The 20825-nt window shown below is 48.4% G+C and overlaps 1 protein-coding gene across 2 annotated transcripts in view; it reads left to right on the top strand.

Annotated features, from left to right (window-relative positions):
- Window positions 1–19389, top strand: part of EPHA1 (EPH receptor A1) — a 34226-nt gene extending 14837 nt beyond the window's left edge. For both annotated transcript variants that reach the window (XM_037387747.1, XM_037387746.1), the window contains exons 3-18: window positions 178–453; window positions 2086–2476; window positions 7021–7176; window positions 8065–8397; window positions 9655–9779; window positions 9877–10036; window positions 12599–12695; window positions 13500–13555; window positions 13834–13956; window positions 14055–14240; window positions 14692–14753; window positions 15149–15358; window positions 16018–16167; window positions 16863–17056; window positions 17377–17532; window positions 18346–19389. In XM_037387747.1, coding sequence (XP_037243644.1) covers window positions 196–453; window positions 2086–2476; window positions 7021–7176; window positions 8065–8397; window positions 9655–9779; window positions 9877–10036; window positions 12599–12695; window positions 13500–13555; window positions 13834–13956; window positions 14055–14240; window positions 14692–14753; window positions 15149–15358; window positions 16018–16167; window positions 16863–17056; window positions 17377–17532; window positions 18346–18424 — 2736 coding nt within the window. In that variant the 5' untranslated portion in view covers window positions 178–195 and the 3' untranslated portion in view covers window positions 18425–19389. The remainder of the gene's footprint in view (window positions 1–177; window positions 454–2085; window positions 2477–7020; window positions 7177–8064; window positions 8398–9654; window positions 9780–9876; window positions 10037–12598; window positions 12696–13499; window positions 13556–13833; window positions 13957–14054; window positions 14241–14691; window positions 14754–15148; window positions 15359–16017; window positions 16168–16862; window positions 17057–17376; window positions 17533–18345) is intronic.
- The last annotated feature ends 1436 nt before the right edge of the window (window positions 19390–20825 follow it).

The raw sequence follows: 20825 nt of genomic DNA on the forward strand, positions 1-20825 counted from the left end.
GGCTCTAGAACAGTGGCAGCTTTTGCTCAGTGTAGGAGACCTTTTAGCTAGCCAGGGTTTGAATTCTGAATGCTATGCAGGAATCAATCTTTTAGGTAAGATTTTTGTCATATTTGAAGCGAAACTTGTTTCTCACATCTGTCTAACAATGTGTGTTTTCTTCTACCCTGGGAGCAGTGGAGTGAAGTGCAGCAGATGATAAATGGCACCCCAGTCTATATGTATCAGGACTGCAGTGTGCTTTCTGAGGGCGACACTGATCACTGGCTTCGCACCAACTGGATTTATCGGGGTGAGGCAGCCTCCCGCATTTATGTGGAGCTAAAGTTTACTGTGAGGGACTGCAAGAGCTTCAAAGGTGAAGTGGTGACCTGCAAAGAGACCTTTAATCTCTATTACATGGAGTCTGAACAAGATGTCGGGATCCAGTTCCGCCGCCCGCTGTTCACCAAGGTCTGTAGTGCTGGGGTGAAGGCTGGGTCACATTTTTCAGTTTAAACTTGTCATATCTTTCAGCTTAAACTGGGTGTGTCTTGCTGGCTGGGGGAGGCCAGGAGAACCAGCATCTGGGAGGGGCAGGGATAGTAAGCATTGTCCTTAGAATAAACTTTGCCCCTTGTGCCCTCTGTGATGCTCAGAGCAGTCTTTGCTACAGGAGGCACAGGGGTTCTCAAATGAGACCAGACCTCCATTCTGCACAACCACTTATTTAACTGGACACCGCGTGGGTAAGGACTCTGAAGGGTTGTAACAGTGCTGGATGGTTACACCAATTTTTAGAAATAGTAAAGCAGAGACCAAAGGAATTTGGCTTGCCTTAGGTGATAAAGCAAGTGAAGGACAGAATCGAGTTCAGGCCTCCATGCTCCTGATCATTTACTCTGATTGATATGAGATATAGAGTCTTATTTTCTAGAACTGGAAGTGATGGCTTGCTATAATGAAATTCTCCCATGTGTGAAAGTATTTAGCACCACCGTATTTTAGCTGCTGTTTCCCCCAGTGTAGTGCCCTCTTGCTGTAGAAATATTTGAATTGCAGAACACTGAGCCTCAACTTTTTTTGTAGTGGAAATTCTACAACCTAGTTCTGTCCTGAAAGAAGCCACAGACCTAAATTATTTGACTGCCCTTTCCTCCTCTGCCATTTAAATGGCATGTGATGAAACCAAAGAACAGTAAAGGCCACCATAGGCAGAGCAGGACCCTGGTAACAGATTCCCCTCCCTCCCCGGTGCTCCCCCACCTCCCCTGCAGCCTACTACATGCATTTGTGTGATAGCTCCACTACTCCTAAACCTTCCCACTGCCAGAAGCAGCTTCTGTGCAGATCCTTTCATCTGCCATCCAGCTACATGGAGCGGGTGGTGTAGGAGCCTGAGGTGAAGAGGATCAGTTATCAGGCTCTCCCTCTGAGAAGAAAGACCACTCCACCTGCAGTCCAGCTCTTCCAATATCACATAGATGTCATGGAGGCTTTTCCCATATGTCCAAGCACTGAAAGCATCTCTCAGTCACTCTCACCTCTTTGTTTGCTGAGACAGTGGGCATGCCTGAGCGTGGGAGCATTTTTCACCCAAGTATCTACAGTGCTGAAATATGTTGAGTGCTGCATGAGAAGCACCTTGCAGCAGATGATCTGACCTGCATAGAGCACAGCCTAGAAACAGGTAGTTGTAGTTCACTGGTCAATTTAAAAAACACCGCTCTTAAGCAGTGTTGTGATTTTACTGTATACAATTTGCAAAGGAAAATGTCACAGAAGGGAGATTTGTTCCTTTACGGGCAGTTCCTAAAGGCCTCTAAGATCAGAGACCTAGAACACAGGGTAGTGTATAAGACCAGTGAATGACTGCAGAGGAGTTGAAAGGAGATGATGGAAAGTGTGAGGCAAGACAGGATGTGGACCCCATTGTTAACACCCCTGCCAAGTGCAAAGAAAGGATGCAGTGCACTGGCATTAGCAGCAGTTGACTACACAGCCTCTGAAAGGCTTTAGTGTAAAAGCAGTCTGAGTGCCACGGGTACCTCAGCTGCTGCTGCTTGCCCAGATGTTAAAGCTGTTGTCTTTTTCTCTTTCACTCAGCTCAACACGGTGGCAGCAGATCGAAGTTTCACAAACAGAGACATTGAATCGGGTGTTATGCAGCTGAACACCGAAGTGTGCCCCATTGGGAAGCTGTCTCGCCGGGGCTTCTACCTGGCTTTCCAGAACTCTGGGGCTTGTGTAGCGATGGTGTCTGTCCGAGTGTATTACAAGACTTGCCCGGAGGCAGTGCGGGGTCTGGCCCGTTTTCCAGAGACACTAGCGGGTTCAGAGGGGCTGACAGAAGTGCCCGGGGTCTGTGTGGAGTACGCAGCTGAAGAAGTGGGTTCTCCGCCCCGGATGCACTGCAGCACTGACGGGGAGTGGCTGGTACCCGTGGGCCGATGCCTTTGTGCTGTGGGGTTTGAGGAAGTCGATGGGAGCTGCGTAGGTGAGTATGCAGACAGACACTGGCTGTGGGCCACGGGAGAGGTTCCAGGGAGCTGGAGATCAGAGCACCTTGTAAAGTGGGATCAGGGGAGTTAGTGTGGTCTGCTCCCCTCCTGCCGGCCCCCTGTGCCTGCCAGGTGTATCTCATAACCTTTCCTCCCCTCAGCCTCTCTTTTTTGATCGCAATTTTTCTCCTCCTGTGTCAGGTGTAAGAGCTGCACACACCTCTCCACTCCCTCTTGGGCTTCATCCAGGAGCCTTCAGCTCTGGAGCTAGTTTCTGCGAGCTGTAACTGTGTGATTGACACTGACTCACTCAACAACTGGTTCCCAACCCTTAAATGGCAGCCTTGTTCTCTCAGGGCAGATGGGTCAGACACATGGAACAGTGGGTTTGCCCCGTGACTAGAAAGCTGAGAGCTGGAGAGGGGCAAGTTTCTCCCTCTGTCTCCCCTTCTGCTTGGACCAGGATGGCATTTCTGCCACGGGAAACCGCATAAAGCGCATTGCACAATACCATCGGTGCCTGTTTCATTTCTGAGGAAGAGCAATCAGTGAGCATAGGAGTCACCATGCTACTGGAGCCACGGATTGAGCCAGGGCTGTTGGAACAAGCAGTGCGGCACTCTCCCTTTGTCGCAGAGGGACAAGATTCAGCTTCTCAGGGCAGCTTTGTGCGTTTGCCAGGGGAGAGGAGATGTGTCGTGTTTTGGGGGAGTATGTGTCGCTGCAGAGAGAGAGGTAAAAGAGAGCACATCTCTGCTCTTGTCAGAGCTATATGGCATAAGGCTAAGCCACAAGAAAAAGGAATCCATGTAGTGCTGTCAGGGTCAGTGGGTGCCCCGTCTCTCTGCTTGGTTCTGCCTTTGCTCTGCCACGAGGATCTGGTGCCCTTGGGAATCCCTGCTGCTTGCTGCTCATTTCGCTTGGGGAGCTGGTGGAGGCTGAAGCACAAAATCCTTGCCCTCCTCCAGCAATCCCCTCCTTGCATAGCCCAGCCAGTTTTTCCACTTAGGTGCTACAGAGCTCTCCCCGCCCTCCTGAGAGCACTGCCCTGGTAAGGGGCAGGGAAGCTGTCAAGTCTGGGCAAGCCCTGGCTACTATCACAGCACAGGTTCCTTCTACATCTGTGCTTTTATCCCACTCCGCCCAAGCACAGCTGCAGCCAGAAGTGTCTTTTGTAGGCTCAGTAGGGACCGGGGAGGTCTCCCAGGAAAGGAAGGGAAGAGCGGAGACCCTGTCGGGGGCAGGGTGAGGCACTTACCATCCAGAGCCGGCTCTCACTGGAGGATCAGAGGAGGTGGTGACTGTAGGTGGCCTGCTGGGGGTGTCTTGGGGTCCTCTCCCTCAATGGAAAAGACCAGGCACTGATTGTGCAAGGGACATGGGAACAGTCCAGGTCAGGATAAAGGCTGAGGTCACAGCCTCCACTTCGTCCTCAGAAGATGGAAGGAAGGACTTCTCCTTCAAAGGGGGTCAGGATGGAGGAAGACCTGGCAGTGTCTTCTGGTTCTGAGTTTTGCCTTAAGCAGGAGCTGACAAAAGGGAAGCTGAACCCTTCCCTCATAACAGGGAAGAGAACCAGCCCTCCATTACAGGACAGGAGGGCAACAGAAAGCCACAGGTCGAGGTTCTCAGCTCGCTCACCCAAGCTCTGGGTGAATCCCCAGTCGTATAAAGCTCTGCTGGGCACACGACGGCTCAGCCATCCCGTGATTCCAGGAAAAAACATGACTGCCCAGAGCCTCCCATAGCCGGCAAACCCAGAGCTGCACGATGAACTTCCTCGGGTGGGTCACTCACCACGAACCTAGGGCTGGCTGTGCGGCTGGCCGGCGCCTGGGCTCCCCACCACGGGCGGTGCGCTGAAGGGGGAGCCGGCGCCCTCACCCGAGGGGCACCTGTGGGAGCAGGGCGGGCAGGGCCCCCCCGGTGCCCGGCCGGCAGCTCCCAGGCCTGCTTTCCCCACAGCGTCGCCGGGGGCGGGCGCCCAAGGCTGGGGAGCCCGAGGGGCCGGCGGGAGCCGGGGCTGCCGGCTGCGCACCTGCCCTGCTGCAGCCGCGGGCCGCCGGGGAGGGCGGGCAGGCAGCGGCGGCTCCCTGGCCCGCGCCCGCCCGCCAGCGCCGCCTCATCGCTGCGAGGCCCCGCCGCCCCCAGCCCGGCGCTGCCCAGCCCCCGCCCGGCCGCGGCCTGCGCCCCCCTTGCCGAGGCGTCTGGCCCGCCACCGCGAGGCCTCGGGGGCTCCGCCCTGAGGCGGCGGGGCCGCTCCCTGCCGGGCCGCGGCTGGCGGCGGGGCCCGGCTGTGCGCGCCGCTCCCAGGGCGCCGGTCGAGGCCGGCCCGGGCTTGCGCGGCCCGGCCCGGGCCCTGCTGTGCTTATGCCGGCTGCGCCCGGGGCCGGGGCCGTGCCGGCGGCGGACTGCCTCGCTGCCGCTGCGCCCCGACCCGGCTGCCCCGCTGTGGCCGTCCCAGGGCCGCCCTGCTGCCGGCGACTCGGCACCGCCGGCGGGCCGGGCGGGTTGGGGTGGCGGGCTGGAGCAGCGGAGGCCTCACAGAGGCGCCTCCGGGGACCCGGGGGCTGCACCGGCAAAGGCCCCCGGCCCCAAATGTCCCTGTTTCCCCCCCGGGGTCCGTGTGCGGTGCCGTGTTGGTGCAGGCAGTGGTGCCCGGGCAGCCCCGGGACCGACACCGGGCTCTGGCCCTGCACCTCGTCTGTTTTTCCTTGCTGCTGTCAAAGCTCTCCTGACCCAAACTGATCGACTGTCAGGAATTTGGAAATCTGATGCTGGAGCAAAGTGACAGGAGGCCACAAAGCTTTCATCTGCCTTCAGCGTGAGGCAGCGTTCTTGGTTGCGAGCGGCCTAGAGATCAAAGTCACTTTTCTTCTTGCCTGCGTCTCAAGGGGATGATGTGATCCGGAGTATCAATGGAATCTCTTCGGGCTGGTGACAATCAGTGTTGAGCCTTTGGATTCTTTCAGCAGCTTTTGCTGTCCCTGACCGCACAGTGGCATGATTGCAGCTCAGTGACACATCCCTGAGCAGTTCTGTCACTTCCCAAAACCAGGAGGTGCTGGTTGCTTCTACTTGGTGTGATTATTTTACCTTTCTGTGCTCTTTAGGCTTCACTGCTGTGAATCCTTCTGGCCCATGTACTGTCAATGGCTGTGCAATGGTATCACCATGCAACTGATGGGGTGGCTGTCATCACCTGGAGTTAACGGGGCAGCCTGCCTGCCATCCCAGGGCAAGGGGGGGGGGGGCAATAGGAGTGAGATGAAGCCAATTCTTTGATGACCGTTGAGAGAGAGATCTCCACATACAGTGAGGGTAATGACTTCTTCTGAGACTGATGGTGAGGAATCTTGTTTGGCCTTTGTTAGTGGAAATGTTTTTAGGTCCCCTAGGTGTTCCTCTGCATCACATAGTAGGAATGGCTGGATTGTTTTTTGTTTTCTGGATAAAAGATCATTTCCTGTGCTGTGCTCCACCACAGTACACCATTTGTGTCAGGCTCCTGAGCAGATGGCTTTCTCCCTTGGTATCTCCTAAGGGATTACACAGGACACTGTTGCTTTTATAGCACAATACGAAAAGGGCCATTCCCACAGTGCTCCAGTTAAATGCAAGGTGGTAGCTGTGACAGAAAATCAGGGTATGCATTCCCCAACCATCTGATTAGCAATGTTTCTTTAGTTTAAGAACGTTTGATAGATTCATTTAGGACAGGCTGGTAAGCCATTACATTCACAGGTTCCTTCAACCTCCCTCGCTCATTTTCTCCTTGCTACACACCTGTAAAAGTGAAGCATTGACCTTGAGATTACTGGTAGACATGCCAGTGCTTCTGTAGATCAAGCTAACAGTAATACAGCAAAAACAGAGTCAGGTGTTAGAGAGTGATGTGGCTGCTTATTTTTGTAGGCCTGCAAATAGAAAGCACGTGGCACAGATTCTCTTGCAGTTTGTGTTGGCTCTGTAGCCAGTTACGCTCAGCATTGTTAGGCCAGCTGATAGTTATCTAGATATTCCCCAGGGCTCTACTAGGTGATGCTGTGATACAAAACTTGAAATCAGAAAAGCTCCTTCTGCTAAAAAGCCCACTGGCTATCCCATAGGAAATCAGCAAGTAGAGGACTCTGAGGAGCACAAGGACTTGGAGCTGGCATTTACAGCTCTTATTTATGGTGTGGAAAGCTTGAAGGGCAAGGTGGGCACCAGTCTTGGTTTATGATGAAAGAAGTCTCTGAGGCTGACTAGCTTAGCTTCTGTTTTCATATGGCACCCATGATGAATAAGATTTCCCTTCCTCAGTCTACAAGTCTTATTATAACATTGATCCTACCTTGAGTTTGCACCTCTTCTCTGTCTGCTGTGAGAAGATGATCAGTCTAGGTGACCTGCAGGGGTCCCTTCCAACCTAAATATGTCTGCGAGCTAAGAAAATGGAAGAAAAGTGAACAGATAAAGGAGCGCTTGAGAAGCAGGTGGTTTCTTGTTGATTTTGGTGTATTGTTGATCTGATATTGACTTTTTTGTCTCATCACAGCCTGCCAGCGAGGATTCTACCGCCACTCCCTAGAGACTAAACGCTGCCTGAAGTGCCCCCCCAACAGCTTGTCCAGTGAGTCAGGGGCTACGTCTTGTTCCTGCAATGCAGGCTTCTACCGAGCACCTTCAGAGGGCCAGAACATTGCTTGTACCCGTGAGTCTCAAATAGAAAGAACAATATCTATACAGACGGAGGGGTGAACTTACTGAGAGCAGCCTTACAGAGAAGGACTTAGGGATACTGATGGGCAAAAAGTTGGACATGAGCTGGCCACGTGTGCTTGCAGCTCAGAAACTCAATTGTATCCTGGGCTGCATGAAAGGAAGCATGGCTGGCAGGTCAGGGGAGGTGGTTCTCTTCCTCTACTCTGCTCTCTTGAGAACTGACCTGGAGTAGTGCATCCAGCTCTGGGGTGCAAAAGAGACATGGACCTGCTAAAGTGAATCCAGAAGAGGGCTGGAGCACTTCTAATGAAGAAAGGCTGAGAGAGCTGGGGTTGTTCAGCCTGGAGAAGAGAAGGCTTTGGGGAAATCTTATTGTGGCCTTTGAATACCTGAAGGGGGCATGTAAGAAAAACAGACAGACTTTATGACCGTGGCCTGTAGTGACAGGACAAGGGGCAGTGGTTTTTAACTGATAGAGAGTGGATTTAGATGCTACATACGGAAGACATTTCTATGTCAGTGAGGGTGGTGAGACACCAGAGCAGGTTGCTCAGAGAAGCTGTGGATGCCCTGTGTTTGGGGGCTAGGTTGGATGGGCCTTTGAGCAATCTGATCCGGTGGAAGTTGTCCCTGCCATGGCAGGGGGATTGGACTAGGTGATCTGTAAAGGTCCCTACCAACCCAAATCATTCTGCGATTTTTATGAACAAAGAGATGGAAGGAAATGAAATGTTGGGAAATGGGAGTGAGAGATCAGAGAGGGAGAGGCTGGGGAGACAGAGGGCTCCATTCAAAATGCATCAGCAGAAGGGAAACTGCCACAATTACTTTGGGTATTAACAGCTGGATCTAATACTTCCTTTCATGCTTCTTGTAGGCCCCCCCTCAGCTCCCCGCAACGTCAGCTTCTCCCTTATTGGCACGCAGCTGAGTCTGTGGTGGCAGCCACCCAGCGACCACGGTGGGCGAAAGGACCTGACTTACACAGTCTTCTGTCGGCGTTGCCATTTCCTGGCATGTGAGCCATGTGAGGCTGGTGTGGTATTCTCCCCCAGTGCTTCTGGTCTCACGAAACCCGCTGTGGATGTAGATGGCCTGGAAGCTTACACCAACTACACATTTGCTGTGGAAGCCCACAATGGTGTCTCGGGAATGGGACCTGCTCCTCAGAGAACAGCTCCAGCTGTCTGGGTCGCAGTTGGACATGCAGGTTAGCAGAAGCAGAGACAAGAATTTCCTGCTCATCAGGAAGAGGAATCTCTGTGAATGTTTAGGCTTTCTCCATCTTCTTCTGTCTGCTGCATGTGTTGGTATGGTATGATAAGGACTCTAAGATACTTCTGCCTCTGGCATGTAAAGTCCATCAATCATATTCCTTGCAAGTCAAAGCAGCAGTAATCTTTACCCACCAAGAGGTATGAATCCACCAAGGACTTAACAGAGGTGAGGAGGATAAAGCTGTCCCTGTCATACGCTAGTGTAGTCCAGCCTAAGTATTGTCACCTGTGTGACAGGAAGAACATGGGCTGTGGCATGAAGTATTCCCCATGACTCGGTATTGCAAAACATCCAACGAAACACAACAGAAACCCTGCTGTAACTCGGGGGGGCAGGGGGGGAAGCTTTGGAAGCATGGAGAAATAAGGATGTTAAAAACATGCAAGTTCTTGACACGTTTCTGTAGTTTGGCTTCAAGCTGGCTAGTTTGCCTGTCCTGTGAATACTTTCCAGAGTGCTGTGAAATGTGATTATAGAAAAGTGACATCGTAGTGCTCAACAGCCCTTGGTGCTTTCCTCAAGTTCTGATTTAGTCATGAAATCTGACTTTTCTTCCTGATGCTATGCAGGGGCAGCGCAACTGTGAGCTAGAGAAGCAGAGCTACTCTTGGCATGCTTCTTCACTTCCTGGTGATGATGAAGGACAAGGAGAGAACCAGGCCTGACTCTTCAGTCCTTGCAGACTGTTGAGAATTATATTTTTATTCATGAACAGCATGCATTTGCAGTCAGCTGAGAGATTTTGAGCATTTAATTTCACTGTACCCTTATGAAATGGAGCTATGTTCATAAATCACGTAGGGTGGTTGTGTTACTACTGCTGTAAAAGCACAAACCCCTAACATTTTTACTTCAAATTACACATTTTCAGTGCAGTCCTTGATTAAGTAATTTCTTCTTTAAGCAGTAATTTCTTAGAACACTGATTCTGTTTAGAAGGCCAAAGTTATCCTTCCACTGTTGGGGTAGAAGCATACTACTATTTATGGAAAGCAATTAATAACAACTGGAGATCTCATTTCCCTTTCACCACAGAAGAGAAAGATGAGGGAGTGGCAGTGGCATAGAGAGTTGGTTCCAATTGTGTGGTGTGACCAGAGAAGGAAAGCGAGAGCTTCTGGTGGAGAGAGGGCCTGGTTTGCATTGTGTTTGTCTTTCTTCCTGATGTTCTCTGTTCTCTCCCCTGCAGCCCCGGTGACAGTGTCCCAGTTTATCCTGACACAAAGAGATGACAGCAGTCTTTCTGTTTCTTGGCTTGCCCCACGGCAGCGCAGCCGGACCTCAGTGGAGTATGAGGTCATGTTCTTTGAGAAGGTGAGGTCTACCTCTTCCCCCTCTCACCCAAGGCAGGGTGGAAGTGTCCTCTTTGTTCAGCATGTATTTGTTACTTGACCCTGTTTGATTTCTGCAGGGAGAGGAGGCACGTTACACAGTGAAGCACCTCCTTGAGCCAAACGTCACCCTGAGGGACCTGCAGCCAGACACAGCCTACCTGCTTCGTGTGAGATCCATCACACCCCTCGGGCCTGGACCCTACTCGCCAGAGCAGGAATTCCGCACCCTTCCACCAGGTAAAGGACAATCACTGATACCTCATTTGGGAGAAACTCACTTCTCCATCAGATTGTATATTCACACAGTACATGGATCTCTGTGTTCTGCTAGCAGTGGGTCACAGACACCACGTTCTTGAGTTCCATGTCACCAGGACCAAGCCTATTGCTTTGTAAAAATGTAGAACAAGGAGAAATGTATCTTGTTTCCTTGCTGTTGTATAAAATCCACTTGTACTTTCCCATTCAGAACTGATCAGACTCAGGTTTGTTTGTTGTACTGACAAGTTACTTAACCAGCTCTTCATCTAGTTCTCCTGCAAGACATTTTGATTGTAGCTGATGTTTCTAAGTTTGAATGTTAGAAAAATGATTACCATATACCTATTTTTGTGTGAAAGTTGCTAGTGAAAAGGAGAACTCAAAGGAGCTCGCCCCTACTTTTTTCCAGCTTTGTCATTTCCACTGTACATAGTCCAGCCCCTGAATGTAACTCTGCCCCCAAAGATGGTACATGCCTCTGAAAAAAGTTCTCCACCAAAGTGCAAAGTGTAGAAGGTCAGGCTATTGAGGTCACAAGAAGACCTTTCTCCTATGTCAAAGAACATCTCATATAGGCCTCACATCCAACCTTCTCTTTCCCTGGGTTACCTGGAGACTTCCACTTTATCAAACATTTTCTGTAATGGAGTTTGTTCTCTCTTCATTCCACACATTCTCAGATCCTCCTGCTGACCTTATGGATAATTTTAGAAATACATCCATTGAAATTATGCCTTTGAAAGGCTAGTTTTACTCTAATGAAATAAGGACATGGAAAAAACCAAAGGCATGCCTTAATGTAACTAAATAAATAAACTGTGTAAAAGCTGATAAGGAGTTGTGTTACCATGATTGGAGTGTACTTTAAAGATTGGGCTTTTTTTGGCACCAGGAGCTTTTGGTAAAATTTTCCTGAAGTCACAGTGCCAAATGATGATGTCATCAAAGATTTTTAACCAACATTATAATGTACCACAAAGATTCTGTTAAAAATACTTAAGTTAACATGTACCTTAGGTGATTTTTATTATAAAAGAACACGTTAGAAAATACTTTCATCCAGATTATGCTTTTTATTAAATAAAAGTTGATCACTTCCTCATGCCAACAGGGAGGTGTTTTGAATGTGAAAGGAATTGAAAAGAAGTGCCAGCAAGGTTTCATTTGGTGGGAGTTCTTTGATAATACTAGAAGCATTGTTTAGCTGTAAAGGTCTAGGCATATTAGTGGAACAAGACTTGCAAGGTGAGACAATTTTTTCTAATCTGAATTTGAGAATTTAGGTTCCTTAATTTCCTGTAGAAGTGCTGTGTACCTAAAAGCTTGTCCATTTTATTAATGGATATCATTAATAAATATCATTTCACCTTCCAAATCTTGCCTTTTCAATATTAACAAAAAAGAACGTTAGCTCTGCCTCTTGATTTCTGCTTAACTAAGCTGGTGATTTTTAATAATTTCAGTGGGATGAGTCAGCGTCAAATTGAGCAAGAATAACAAGTGTTAATTAGGCTTTACGCATGCTGACCATTGGACTGGATGTTAGGAAACACTTCCAGACATGGTTGTTTGTGTTGCACAAGCTGTTCCTTGCTTTAAAATCTGCTCATTTGTTGAAACGATTTCTTTAGGAATTTTCTTTCTTCTGGATGTTTTCCTAAATCCTTTTATGGAAAATATTAAAAAATGTAGATTCTCTTAGATATGGGTATGAACACTTCCTATGAATGTATTTTTAAGTTTTTGAAATAGTTTTTAAAGTTATAGGAAATAAGGTTTAAAAACACATACTTCACACCAACAAGTTAATGCAGCATTTCCTCTGATGAATTCAATATACTATATGGAAATGGATGGCTTTAGGTTGAGAATCTAAATGGAAGAAGACAACCGGTGTTATGTGAATGCTATCTGAATGCTGTCCAATCACAACATGAAACCACCTGACGCTTGGTTTTGAGAAAGCAGGAACAGGATGTTAGACTGCAGGTTTGTAAGTCAGTACTTGCTTGTTTCAAAAGTCCTGAGCAGACAGTGGCTTCTGTTAAGGTAATTAGGCAAAAGACCAACCCTAGAGACTGATGGAAGCGAAGGGGGTAATTAATTTCATAAACAAGAAGAGAGTCAAGTTAGACTGCTGGGGAAAATCATGTCTTTGCTGTGCCGTAGTCTAAGTCAGCTACTGAGCAGGAAGCAGGATCTGATCTGAAAGAGCAGTTGGAGAGGATTGGGAGGGAAGGAACAGCTGTGCTTTGTTTTTGAAAGTGTCATGGAATTTATATAGGAAATCAGGCGTTGGGACAAATTACTCAACTAGAAGACCAAACTGTAGATAAGTCAACCACATACCCCCCAGAAGGTGCTCCATGCACATGAATAACAGTATGATTAGGACTCAAATCTGGTGGCCCTGCTGCCTGGAAGACAAATGGCTGTAGCTTACCTAATACCATTGGTTGGTAGAAGTGGTTGCTACATTCCAGACAAATGGTTCTTGGTCTTTTAAATGATACATGGCCTTTCTCTTTGTTTCTTCAGACACAGGAGCTCTGTCTGGTGGAGTCATAGTCTCTATTATCTTTGGAGTTCTACTGTTTGTTGGGCTGCTTATGGGATTTTTCATCTTTCGGCGAAAGTAAGTGTTGATTTTTGGTATTGAAAAAGGTGTAGATGTAGGAATAGCTGAGCTACAGGAGCTTGAGAAAGAGAGGGAGGGTGGGAGGAAAGGCCTTGATTTCTCACGGGATATTGGATAGGTAGAGGTTAGGTAGAGAAGTCAGACTAGTGTGCTGCAGCAAGGTGGAATGAGTCTCAGTAAATAATTTGGATTAGCAGGACTGGAGGGCTTGATCTGTCTGTAAGATGGTGCTTGCTGCTGAGGACAGAAGAAAATGTGATGATTTCTCAGTTTTGTTACAAACTAGGCCTACCGTACTGTTATCAAGACAGATTAATAAAAATTTTGTTATGGTACAATCATTTCTGTATCTGCTGGTCAATTAAGTGGGCAATAAATGTATCCAGCCATTTCAAACCATTTTCCATACACCATTACCGTAGTGGTCCTCTACCCAGATATAAAATTCCACTTCCTTTCTAAATGTCTATAAAGCTACTATTGTTTGGTTTTAAGAAGATCAGGTATCATGCTGAAAGTGTACAGAAAACATGAAATAAATAGAAATTAATCTGTAATTCAGCACGCAGAAGGATGAACAAAACTACCTGCGTGGAAACAAAGCCCTGTTTCTAAATGTAGATGAAGCATCACACTTTCTTGCTAAATGTACTCTACCAAGTAGGTGCAGTGCCTGATTCTGCTTTGCTTTGCATTACTCTGAACTCTGTCCCTGACCAATTGGGGCAGACACCCTGGAAGTCTTGCTTTTGTCTTTGCTATCTGCTGACCACTTTATTTTCATGACTGCTTATGTTCCAGGCAGGCTCGTCGGAGACAGGCACGGCCGGATTACAATACTTCAGGCTTTGATCGAGGTGAGCTTTAAAGGGGTAGCAGAACTAGGGAGAAAAGCCTGGAATGGATTGGAAGGAATGAAAAGAAATAGTAGTTTCAAACCAGACACTGGCATGGAATTTCTGATGTAATTCACCTCTTCCAGTAACAGCTCTAGTCTTCAATGTATGTCTGGTAGATTTGTTTACTGCCATTGTCAGAATCCCATGGATTCACCTTGGCTTCCGTAGCTTTGCCCTACAAAGCTTGTCCAAAGACCTGACAGGTTAGTTTGCTCTTTTGTTTCCCTTTACCATAGAGAAGGTTTGGTTGAAGCCCTACGTAGACCTGCAACCATATGATGACCCCAGCAGAGGGGTGCTGGAATTCACTAAGGAACTGGATGTCTCTTGTGTCACTATGGAAAATGTGATTGGAGAGGGTGAGTTACTTGTTGCTCTCCCCATCTTTCAGTTTCCCCTATATTTTGCTGCCTATTCCTGAGTTCATCTGTGACCTTTTGCTTCTGGTTGTCCTTAGGGGAGTTTGGGGAGGTTTATCGTGGGTCCCTGCGGCTCCCAGGGAAAGAACGTATCGTGGTTGCCATCAAGACCCTGAAGTCAACGTATTCAGACTCACAGTGGTGGAACTTCCTGCGTGAAGCGACAATTATGGGGCAGTTCAATCACCCAAACATTGTGCGTCTGGAAGGAGTCGTGACCAAAAGTAAGAGTGTGTGGGAGAGAATCATGGAATGAGAGCAGAAACTGGCATATTGCTTGGGCCTTCCTCAGAGAGGATGCTGTCAGAGAGGCTGCGCTGGGAGAAGACAGGCATCATTGTGTTAGCCTATGGCAGGGAGTGACAGGAGGGGAGGGAAGAGAGGTATGGATTTCCGACACTCATGAGACAATGTTACGGGAGGCCTTCTTGGGTTGGTGAGTGGATGAGAAGTTGGGATAGGGTAAGGGACACTGTAAGGTTACATGTGTGACACAAGGAGGAAAAAAAGATCATTGGGAGAGGCCTAAGGAGAAGGGTCAGCCAGCTGTGCCAGCAGGGTGGGTATGTTGGCTGGGCCTGGATACGGTTCTCTGTGTTGGGGCAAAGTGGAGAGCATGGATAGGCAAGAGCAGGAGAACTGCAAAAAGGCTGACATCTTTTTGTCTTCCTCAAGGGAGGCCAATGATGATCATCACCGAGTATATGGAGAATGGAGCGCTGGATACCTTCCTCCGGGTGAGAGACTCCAATCTGTAATAGGCTTGTGTACTGCTGGAACTTGCACTTGACCTGGATTTAGGACCCTGAGAGAAGACTTTAGAAATAAGATCCAGACATCCACTTACTTTCTGCTCACTAACATTTCTGGTCTCAGCAGCTGAAGCTTGATGCCATCCAGTTTGCTCAGCGTCCAGAGTGCTGTCTTTGGTAGTTGAAGTGCAGGTGCCTAATGATGACTCTGGAGACCACCACCAGTCCCTTATTGGGGGACTGTTGGGTCCTTGAGGCTGCAGCATTACATTTTGGCTTGTTTACCAATGCCCACTTTTGCAAGTTGATAAGGCCAGTAACTAGAAACCAAGCAGATTGATGTCACTTGACCAGGATCTTCTCTCACTTCTTCCATGCAGGAGAATGAGGAAAAATTTAGCCCTGTGCAGCTTGTGAGTATGCTGCAGGGAATAGCCTCTGGCATGACCTACCTTTCAGAGCACAACTATGTGCACCGGGATCTGGCTGCTCGCAACATTCTGGTAACACGCAGTCTTCAATGCAAGGTGTCTGACTTTGGTCTCTCCCGAATATTGGAGAACGATGCAGAGGGAACCTATGAAACCAAGGTAATTCAGGAACAACCTCTCAGTCTTGTAAATGAACTGTGGTCTCGGGGGGATCAGGATTCTGCCAGGTAAGAGTGGCAGAATTTCTTCACAATAGGAAACACCAGGCTGGGGGAAGATTTGGATGGAAAAATCTCTGAGGAAAACCCATAGTAAAACTGCAAGTCACAGTGTGGGTGATTCAGAAGGTGATGCTTCTCTGAAGTCCATGTTGATTTTGTTTGCTAAGAGATTCAGGGGGACTGTGGTTTTAAAATGAGAAGCAAATTAAGAGGACTGATCTTTTGGATTCAGTTAACTATATCTGGCTTTGAAGATGGCCCTGCTGTGATCAGGGGTTTGGACTCGAGACACCTACAGGTCTCTTTCAATGGAAGTTCCAGTGATTCTAATGTCTGGAGTCATCCAATATAGGGCTGTGACTGGCATCAGGCTCTTACTCCTCGTTTTGTGTAGCATTCAACTGAACAGCTTAAACTCATTCACTTTCCCAGAATGTTTCTGTCCTTTTGAGAAGTTTCCCCAGGGGTGGTTACATGTTTCTTCAAGTGAAGCTGGCCCAGTCTTTGAACCACTTTGTAAGGTCCTTGCACAGGAGTACTGGAGAAATACAGCTCAGTGATACTTGCTGGATACACTGTGTTGCTGCTTTTTCACAGGGTGGTAAGATTCCCATTCGATGGACAGCCCCAGAGGCCATTGCTCATCGGATTTTCACCTCAGCCAGTGATGTCTGGAGCTTTGGAATTGTCATGTGGGAGGTGCTGTCATTTGGTGACAAACCGTATGGGGACATGACCAATCAAGAGGTAACAGACACTGAGCTCAAGTGCTGATTAAAAGAATAACGAGGCACGTAGGCCCAACTTTTGTAGATCTCCCTCAGCCTGCAGTCTTGACGTTCTTTTGAATACGCAAGTACTGTGTCTCCCTCTCTGCGAAAAATCAATGCAAGAAGGTCAAGGGCAGTAAGTGTTTGGGCGTCTGAACTGTGTTCAGGTCTCAGCAGCAGTGAGCCAAATTGAAGACTAGTTAAATCAGCCATGGCCTTTGTGTCTGGAGATGTTCTCTGTTAGTTTCTTTCTGTCCTTGCTCTGGGGTGTTATATCTGGTCTCATTCTAGGTACAGCACATCCGTAACGTTAGCACATGCTGTTGAAATTATTCCTTAAAGCCTGGTTCCACTTTTCTCTCTGGGCCTGTGCCAGGATCATCTGGTCCTCACTTCTCGTGAGCACATGCCCTAAATGGCAAATGGGGGCTAAGCCAGTAAAGAATCAAAAGTACGTGCATATGCTGCTTCACTCTTTGACATCCCTCAGATGTCTTGATCCTTTGCTGTGCTGCCCAAACCCTACTTCATACACGTGTAATCTGCTTCAACACCTCCTGACTGCACACTGTGCAGAACGGTGAACTGCCTGCTCCCAGCCCCGCAGAGGGCTCTGCCTCCTCTTTCGAACTCTCTGCTCTTGGCCTGATTTCTCTCTGTCCTCTTGTGCAGGTGATGAAAAGCTTAGAGGATGGGTACCGGCTCCCCCCACCTGTGGACTGCCCGTCTATCCTCTATGAGCTCATGAAGTGCTGCTGGTCACAAGACAGGATGAGGAGGCCTCATTTTCAGGAAATCCGGGCACAGCTGCAACATTTCATCTCAAGTCCGCAGCTCCTCCGTCCTGTTGCAGACTTTGATCCCAGGTGAGCAGGCTGTCACTGGAAGAAGAGACTTTAAGTGAGAGATTTTCACCTCCCCGCCTCCTGCAGGAGAAGAGGCAGTGCTGGCAAGGCAGGCTGGCCAGAGGCATTTTGAATGCTCAGTGTGCAGAAGATAGTAGTCATCTCTCTCTCTGATGGTGGCAGAGGGCACAGCCGTTGGCCTGGGCACTCTGACCTCGCTGTGCAGGAAGCGGATAAGTTGGCCTAGCCCTGGCAGGGGTTGCTTGCCCTTTAGCTACTGTCTCATAGTGCAGGCCATTTAAGGTAGTTGCCTGGCTAATGAGGGTTTTATCTGTCTTTAGGGTAACACTCCGGCTCCCCAGCTGCAGTGGGTCTGATGGGATCCCGTATCGATCCATCCCTGAGTGGCTGGAATCCATTCGCATGAAGCGCTACATCTCCAACTTCCGCACTGCTGGCCTGGACACCATGGAGTCCATTCTGGAGCTCACTGCTGAGTAAGGGCAGGCTAAGCTCCCACAGGGCACCCACAGGTAGCTGTGTCTGTCCCTGTGCTACCTGAACAGGCACTTGTATTTACTTGGAAGGCTTCTCTCCATCCTTCTGTATATAGTTAAATGGAAGTGGACTGTGAGACTAATTCCCTAACTGTCCGTGCTTGAGGCTCTTCAGGGGTCTGAGCTGTTCTGAACTCGCAGTGGACACAAACAGCAAGGGGAAATGACAGATGGCAGACAGTTCTCTAACCTTAACCATCTTTCCAGCCTTGTAGGACTTTATGAGATAATTTTCTTGCCTTGAACACCAGATGGGCTAGTGATATTGCCCCCCATCATCAGCTGGGCACTGTTCTATCACAGAGCAAAGTCCTTCTGGGCCCCTTCGAAGGACTCAGGTCAGATGCTTTACCAACGTAGCTGTGTTCTGTTGCAGGGCTGGGGATGTGCAGCCAGCTCCAGCCAGGGCAGTTACATAAACAAATGAGCAGGGACAGACCTGCTAAAGGGCTGAGACATGGCCCATATCACGAGCTGAAGTGGACAGAGCCCTGATTTCATGGGAGCACAGGCCTAGTCATAAGGTGGGAAAAGCCAGTTGACTGGGTGGGCAGAGGTAGCCAGGGAAGGGCAGGAACAGGAAGAAGTTTCTGCCCTCTAGAGGAAAGGTAGGCGCAGTAGGAGGCACTGAGAGAAAGGAAGCTTTCTGAACTAATGCTTAGTAACTGTTTCTGCCCTTATCCACATCCAAGTCCCCAAGGAACAAGAACAGCAATTAATTTCTTTCTTTCTTTCTTTTCCCTTTTCCTTCAGGGACTTGAAACAGATGGGAGTGTCACTTCCAGGCCACCAGAAGAGGATCCTGTGTAGCATCCAAGGCTTTAAGGAGTGATCAGTCATTGCTCTCTTAAGCTTGCTAAATGCCCATTCTTACCAGATATCACTTGGAATCATTCCTATGGCAATTGCTTCCAAATGAGTGACTGGGACAAGCAAAGCAAAACAAGCAGAACTGAAAGGGCTCCTGAGGCAACACCACCTGCTCTCATTTCTGTTCCCCCTTGCTTTAGCTCTACAGCAGCCATCGATATGTTTCAGAGCACTGGTCATAGAAACTGTTCTCAGCCCTGTCTGCTGTAGTCTGTTCTGTGCAGCACTAAGTAATCCCTGTAGTCCACATACTGGAGTTTCAGACCCTCAGTATATCATGTGGAAACATAAGGATACATATGAAGTGGGCTGGGGGCAGTGGATAATGCTTTAAGATTGGAGCTGAGGGTTCAGGTAGACTGGGGCGTTCGAGGAATGTGCACAGGGACACAGACATGTAGAGACTGGGCCCATTCACTCCCTGGCATACATCCCTTCTCACCTCAGCAGCCTTCTGTCTTCCTTGTTTTACAACAGCAATGAACTATTCAGTCTTCCACAAGGCTGCTGGTAAGGGATGTATATTTTAAGTCAGCTATTCTTGCCTTAAACAGCAACTCACGGTGTACTTCTTTCTTTGGAGGAGAAGTCGGGAATAGCGGCACACCATGCTACAACTTGTGTGATCACGTAACCTCAGCATGTTGCTCTTTTGCACATGCACACTTCAGGAGGGGGGATTTACATCTCTCTTGCTTAATACTTTTACTTGTGCCATGGACAGAAAACCCCTTAGGTACCTATTTTTCTCTGCCCCTTTTTAAAAGAGAAAATAGTCTTGTTTGGCTGGATAGGGTATTTGTAACAGAAAAATGTGTAGGTGGTCTGTCTTATTCCTTCTCTGTGGAGGAAATGTTATTATTTATCAGAGCTCAAGACAGTTATAGACTGTAAATAATATTTTGTAAATAAACCTGTGGCAGAGCAGGCTGTGTTGGATTTCTTTGGGTCATTTCAAATCTGATTGGGACCCTTAATTTAGCATGTATATTGTAAATTCCAGCAGGGTCCTTACATCCACATTTAGTTGTTTCAGCCAATGTTCTTTGTCCACTAACTGCAGATTTAATGTGGAAATGCAGTTGCATTTAGGATTAAAGGATATATATGCAGCTGGTCATGTCAGACTTTTTTTTTCTCTAAATCCAGTTACAGCTGTATCCATCATTAGCCAAGCCTATCTTTGTACAGCTCCTGCGCTTAATTCCCAAGCCATGAGAAGTATTAGAAGCTACTGCTGTAGTTTGATGAAATACATGTGGGTAGTACTTTCTCCTGCAGAACAGACTGGGGGGTGGCGGTGTGTGTGTGGTGATGGTGGAAGAAAATCTCCCTCTGATGTTCCTAAGACTTTCTCCTACTTGGGAAGAGTAGTCACCTCAAGACTTATTTTTCAGTGATTGAAGTAAGTCCAGGTTGGTGAAGAAGGCGAGTGATAGCCATTCAGCAATCAGTTACTTGCTGTAGATAGCTATCGGTATTTCCTTAATTGTATAATGCTTCAAATTCTTAAGGCTATAAATTAACACTCCTGCCTCTGGGAAGGTCTTGCTTAACTGTAAATGACAGAAGGGTTATGAAGCAGAGATCTGAAGCACTGCAAATGAAAGCAAGGCAGCTGGTTTCTATTCAACCCAAGAAGCAGCAGAGTATATACAAGGACCCATAGTGAACGTGTGCCTCAGCTACTCAAGATAAGCTCTTGTTAGGTAATAAATACAAGTGGCTACATGGCGGATATCCAGGCTAGAAGATAAGCCCTGATGAGGCTGACACAAGAGTATGAGCTTGTGCCATGCACAGGTAAACTTCAGCCTACCCTTGCAAATGATAGAAAATTGGGAGTGGTTGGTCCATCAGGTAGTTGTGCTGCCATTCAGAGGGACCTCAACAGGCGGGGAAGAGGGGAGACTCGTGATGCTGAGCAAAGGGAAAGGCCGAGCCCTGCAGCTGGGGAGGAATAGCCCCACGCACCAGTACCTGCTGGGGGCTGGCTGGCTGGGAAGCAGCTCGGCAGGAGCAGACTTGGAGGCCATAGCGAACAGCATGCTGCACTCGAGCCAGTAACGTGCCCTTGTAGTGAAGGGGGCCAGTGGTGTCGGGGCGACATTAGCAAACGCATTGCTGGTGGCTGGAAGGAGGTGCTTGTTCCCCTCTGCTCAGCACTGTGTCCAGGTTCGGGCTCCCCAGTACAAAGGAACACATGGCTTACTGGAGCAAGTCCAGTGAGAGGCCACTGTGATTTTGAAGGGATTAGAGCATCTGACATATGAGAGGCTGAGAAAGCTGGGATTATTCAGCCTTGAGATGAGAATGTTTTGGTGGCTCTTGCTATGGTGTATAAATACCTGATAGGAGGGAGC

Source organism: Falco rusticolus, chromosome 5, assembly GCF_015220075.1.
Source record: "Falco rusticolus isolate bFalRus1 chromosome 5, bFalRus1.pri, whole genome shotgun sequence".
NCBI lineage: Eukaryota > Metazoa > Chordata > Aves > Falconiformes > Falconidae > Falco > Falco rusticolus.